We start from the raw sequence: 5969 nt of genomic DNA on the forward strand, positions 1-5969 counted from the left end.
TCATCCTCTTCCTCTCTTCCTCTCATCCTCTTCCTCTCATCCTTTCCCTCTCATCCTCTCCCTCTCATCCTCTCCCTCTCATCCCCTCTCCCTCTCATCCTCTTCCTCTCTTCCTCTCATCCTCTTCCTCTCATCCTTTCCCTCTCATCCTCTCCCTCTCATCCTCTTCCTCTCATCCTCTTCCTCTCATCCTCTTCCTCTCATCCTCTCCCTCTCATCCTCTCCCTCTCATCCTCTCCCTCTCATTCTCATCCTCTCCCTCTCATCCTCTTCCTCTCATCCTCTCCCTCTCATCCTCTTCCTCTCATCCTCTCCCTCTCATCCTCTTCCTCTCATCCTCTCCCTCTCATCCTCTCCCTCTCATTCTCTCCCTCTCATCCTCTTCCTCTCATTATCTCCCTCTCATCCTCTTCCTCTCATCCTCTTCCTCTCATCCTCTCCCTCTCATCCTCTTCCTCTCATCCTCTCCCTCTCATCCTCTCCCTCTCATCCTCTCTCTCTCATCCTCTTCCTCTCATCCTCTCTCTCTCATCCTCTTCCTCTCATCCTCTCCCTCTCATCCTCTCCCTCTCATCCTCTCCCTCTCATCCTCCATCTCTCTCATCCTCTCCCTCTCATCCTCTCCCTCTCATCCTCTCTCTCTCATCCTCTTCCTCTCATCCTCTCCCTCTCATCCTCTCCCTCTCATCCTCTCCCTCTCATCCTCTTCCTCTCATCCTCTGTCTCTCATCCTGTCTGTGTATGTGTGTGTGTGTGCGTGTGTCTGAATGAGAATTGGAAAGCAGGTCTCTCTGACATGGACACTGATATTCCTTAGAGAGAGAGGAGAGAGAGAGAGAGGAGAGAGAGAGAGAGAGAGAGAGAGAGAGAGAGAGAGAGAGAGAGAGAGAGAGAGAGAGAGATGAGGAAGAGGTAGAGAGACGGGGATGAGGAAGAGGTAGAGAGACAGGAAGAAAGATGAGGAAGAGAGACAGGGATGAGGAAGATGAGGAAGAGGTAGAGAGAAAGGGAGGGATAGCGAGAGAGATATGAGGAAGAGAATACAGGGAGGGATATAGAGAGACAGGGATGAGGAAGAGGAAGAGGTATAGACAGAGAGATGAGGAAGAGAGACAGGAGGACAGCATTGTCTAAGAAGTAGAGTCTAGCTCCGTTCTGTTCTGCTGCCAGCTGTTCCCATGGCAACAGGCATTCAGAGAGATACAGACCTGGTCATTACTGCAGTTGGGAACACACAAACACACACATAGACAGACACACACAAACACACACATAGACAGACACACACAAACACACACATAGACACACACACACACACACACACACACACACACACACACACACACACACACACACACACACACACACACACACACACACACACACACACACACACACACACACACACACACACACACACACACACACACACACACACACACACACACACACACACACACACACACACACACACACACACACACACACACACACACACACACACACACACACACACACACACACACACACACACACACACACACATGACACACAGTTATCTGTTATGAACTCCCTATGGCATGCTTATAGCTTTATAAATCTGTTATGAACTCCCTATGACATGCTTATAGCTTTTTAAATCTGTTATGAACTCCTATGACATGCTTATAGCTTTATAAAACTGTTATGAACTCCTATGACATGCTTATAGACTCTAAAATCTGTTATGAACTCCCTATGACATGCTTATAGCTTTATAAAACTGTTATGAACTCCCTATGGCATGCTTATAGACTCTAAAATCTGTTATGAACTCCCTATGACATGCGTATAGCTTTATAAAACTGTTATGAACTCCCTATGACATGCTTATAGACTCTAAAAGCTGCTATGAACTCCATATGACATGCTTATAGCTTTTCTCATATAGAAAGGGATGGAGAGAGAAGAGAGAGAAAGGGATGGAGAGAGAGAAGAGAGAGAAAGGGATGGAGAGAGAGAAGAGAGAGAAAGGGATGGAGAGAGAGGAGAGAGGGAAAGGATGGAGAGAGAAGAGAGGGAAAGGGATGGAGAGAGAAGAGAGGGAAAAGGATGGAGAGAGAGAAGAGAGGGAAAGGGATGGAGAGAGAGGAGAGGGAGAAAGGGATGGAGAGAGAGGAGAGAGAGAAAGGGATGGAGAGAGAGGAGAGGGAGAAAGGGATGGAGAGAGAGGAGAGAGAGAAAGGGATGGAGAGAGAGAAGAGAGGGAAAGGGATGGAGAGAGAGGAGAGGGACAAGGGATGGAGAGAGAGGAGAGAGAGAAAGGGATGGAGAGAGAGGAGAGAGAGAAAGGGATGTTGAGAGAGAGAAAAGGATGGAGAGAGAGAAGAGAGGGAAAAGGATGGAGAGAGAGGAGAGGGAGAAAGGGATGGAGAGAGAGAAAGGGATGGAGAGAGAGGAGAGAGAGAAAGGGATGGAGAGAGAGGAGAGAGAGAATGGGATGGAGAGAGAGAAGATAGGGTAAAGGATGGAGAGAGAAGAGAGGGAACAGGATGGAGAGAGAGGAGAGAGAGAAAGGGATGGAGAGAGAGGAGAGAGAGAAAGGGATGGAGAGAGAGAAGAGAGAGAAAGGGATGGAGAGAGAAGAGAGGGAAAAGGATGGAGAGAGAGAAGAGAGAGAAAGGGATGGAGAGAGAAGAGAGGGAAAAGGATAGAGAGAGAAGAGGGAAAGGGATGGAGAGAGAGGAGAGAGAGGGATGGAGAGAGGGAAAGGGATGGAGAGAGAGAAGAGAGGGAAAAGGATGGAGAGAGAAGAGAGGGAACGGGATGGAGAGAGGAGAGAGAAAGGGATGGAGAGAGAAAAGTATGGAGAGAGAGAAAGGTATGGAGCGAGACGGGGATGGATAGAGAGACGGGGATGGATAGAGAGACAGGGATGGAGAGAGAGACAGGGATGGAGAGAGAGACAGGGATGGAGAGAGAGACAGGGATGGAGAGAGAGACAGGGATGAATAGAGTGTGATAGAGGAGTTCTAGGAACAGATGGTGTCCTCTCTGAAACTCTTATTGAGTTTGCATTTACATAGGTACACTGTCACCTTATGGACACACACACACACACACACACACACACACACACACACACACACACACACACACACACACACACACACACACACACACACACACACACACACACACACACACACACACACACACACACACACACACACACACACACACACACACACACACACACACACACACACACACACACACACACACACACACACACACACACACACACACACACACACACACACACACACACACACACACACACACACACACACACACACACACACACACACACACACACACACACACACACACACACACACACACACACACACACACACACACACACACACACACACACACACACACACACACACACACAGTGAAATATAAGGTTTCCTCCAGGGTCCTTCTCGGTTCCAAGAGGTTTGTGTCTGACCTTGGAGGGAAAGTCTGAGCAGAACCACACACAGGTCTCTGAGATCCGTGGCTGTGTTGTCATAGCCAGGATGTGTCCTTGGCCTCGGTCCATCGCCACGGAAACAGAACCCGATGACGATCAGTGTGAATCTTCCATCCGTGTGTGTGTGTGTGTGTGTGTGTGTCCTAGAGGTGTGATTGTGAGCAGATGTTTCCCCAGATTTCTTGATTATAGAGAATATGTTTCTGAATTGCTTGACTGCTGCCAATCTCTCTCCTCTCTCTCCCCCTCTCCCTCTCCTCCTCTCCCTCTCCCCCTCTCCTCCTCTCCCTCTCCATCTTCTCTCTCCCCCTCTCCTTCTCCTCCTACTCCCTCCTCTCTCCCCCTCTCCCTCTCCTCCTCTCCCTCTCCTCCTGTCCCTCTCCATCTTCTCTCTCCCCCTCTCCTTCTCCTCCTACTCCCTCCTCTCCCTCTCCTCCTCTCCCTCTCCTCTCCCTCTCCATCTTCTCTCTCCCCCTCTCCTTCTCCTCCTACTCCCTCCTCTCTCTCCCCCTCTCCCTCTCCTCCTCTCCCTCTCCTCCTCTCCCTCTCCATCTTCTCTCTCCCCCTCTCCTTCTCCTCCTCCCTCCTCTCTCTCCTCCTCTCCCTCTCCTCCTCTCCCTCTCCTCCTCTCCATCTCCATCTTCTCTCTCCCCCTCTCCTTCTCCCCCTACTCCCTCCTCTCTCTCCCCCTCTCCTCTCCCCTTCCTCCCTCTCCTCCTCCCTCCCCCTCTCCCCCTTCCCTCCTCTTCTCCCCCTCCCACTCTCTCTCCCTCCCCCTCCTCCCTCCCCTCTCCCTCCTCTCTCTCCCCTTCCCCCTCTCCCTCCTCTCTCCCCTTCCCTCCCCTTCTCTCGCTCCCCTTCTCTCCCCTTCTCTCCCCCTCTCCCTCCTCTCTCCCCTTCCCTCCCCTTCTCTCGCTCCCCTTCTCCCTTCCACTCTCCCTCCCCTCCCCTCTCTCCTCTTCCTCTCCATCTTCTCTCTCCCCTTCTCCTCCTCCTCCCTCCTCTCTCTCCCCCCTCTCCTTCTCCCCCTCCTCCCTCCTCTCTCTCCCCCTCTCCCTCTCCCCTTCCTCCCTCCTCCCTCTCCTCCTCCCTCCCCCTCTCCCTCTCCCCCTTCCATCCCCTTCTCCCCCTCCCACTCTCTCTCCCCCCCTCTCTCTCCCTCTCCCTCACCCCTCCTCCCTCCCCCTCTCCCTCCTCTCTCTCCCCCTCCCCCTCTCCCTCCTCTCTCCCCTTCTCCCTCTCTCCCTCCTCTCTCTCCCTCTCCCTCCTCTCTCCCCTTCTTCCCCTCCTCCCTCTCTAAAGGTGTCTCTCTCCCTCCTCTCTCTCTCTAGGTGATGCTAGCAGAACATAAGGACAGAGAGGAGCTGTACGCCGTAAAGATGTCTCCCTCCTCTCTCCCTCCTCTCTCCCCCCTCCCTCCTCCATCTCTAAAGGTGTCTCTCTCTCCCTCCTCTCTCTCTCTAGGTGATGCTAGCAGAACATAAGGACAGAGAGTATCGGTATGCCGTAAAGATTTCTCCCTCCTCTCTCTCTAAAGGTGTCTCTCTCTCCCTCCTCTCTCCCCCCTCCCTCCTCCCTCTCTAAAGGTGTCTATCTCTCCCTCATCTCTCCCCCTCTCCCTCCTCCCTCTCTAAAGGTGTCTCTCTCTCCCTCCTCTCTCTCTCTAGGTGATGCTAGCAGAACATAAGGACAGAGAGGAGCTGTACGCCGTAAAGATCCTGAAGAAGGACGTGGTGATTCAGGATGATGATGTGGAGTGCACCATGGTGGAGAAGAGGGTCCTGGCCCTGTCTGGGAAACCTCCCTTCCTCACACAGCTTCACTCCTGCTTCCAGACCATGGTAACCACACACACACACACACACACACACACACACACACACACACACACACACACACACACACACACACACACACACACACACACACACACACACACACACACACACACACTGTGATGACTGAGTCAGTCTGTGATGACTTGATGTGTTGGTGATGAGACTGAGTCAGTCTGTGATGACTTGATGTGTTGTGACTGAGTCAGTAGGTGATGACTTGGTGTGTTGGTGATGAGACTGAGTCAGTCTGTGATGACTTGATGTGTTGTGACTGAGTCAGTCTGTGATGACTTAATGTGACTGAGTCAGTAGGTGATGACTTGGTGTGTTGGTGATGAGACTGAGTCAGTAGGCGATGACTTGATGTGTTGTGACTGAGTCAGTCTGTGATGACTTGATGTGTTGGTGATGTGACTGAGTCAGTCCGTGATGACTTGATGTGTTGTGACTGAGTCAGTCTGTGATGACTTGGTGTGTTGTGACTGAGTCAGTATGTGATGACTTGATGTGTTGTGACTGAGTCAGTCTGTGATGACTTGGTGTGTTGGTGATGAGACTGAGTCAGTAGGCGATGACTTGATGTGTTGTGACTGAGTCAGTAAGTGATGACT

At 51.6% G+C, this 5969-nt stretch overlaps 1 protein-coding gene across 1 annotated transcript in view; it reads left to right on the forward strand.

Moving 5' to 3' along the window:
* Window positions 1-5361, forward strand: part of LOC127920346 (protein kinase C beta type-like) — a gene marked incomplete at its 3' end in the record, with an annotated part of 12847 nt that extends 7486 nt beyond the window's left edge. The window contains exon 3 of the mRNA XM_052504366.1: window positions 5188-5361. Coding sequence (XP_052360326.1) covers window positions 5188-5361 — 174 coding nt within the window. The remainder of the gene's footprint in view (window positions 1-5187) is intronic.
* Window positions 5362-5969: the final 608 nt, after the last annotated feature.

Source organism: Oncorhynchus keta, unplaced genomic scaffold, assembly GCF_023373465.1.
Source record: "Oncorhynchus keta strain PuntledgeMale-10-30-2019 unplaced genomic scaffold, Oket_V2 Un_contig_19069_pilon_pilon, whole genome shotgun sequence".
In the NCBI taxonomy this organism is placed as follows: domain Eukaryota; kingdom Metazoa; phylum Chordata; class Actinopteri; order Salmoniformes; family Salmonidae; genus Oncorhynchus; species Oncorhynchus keta.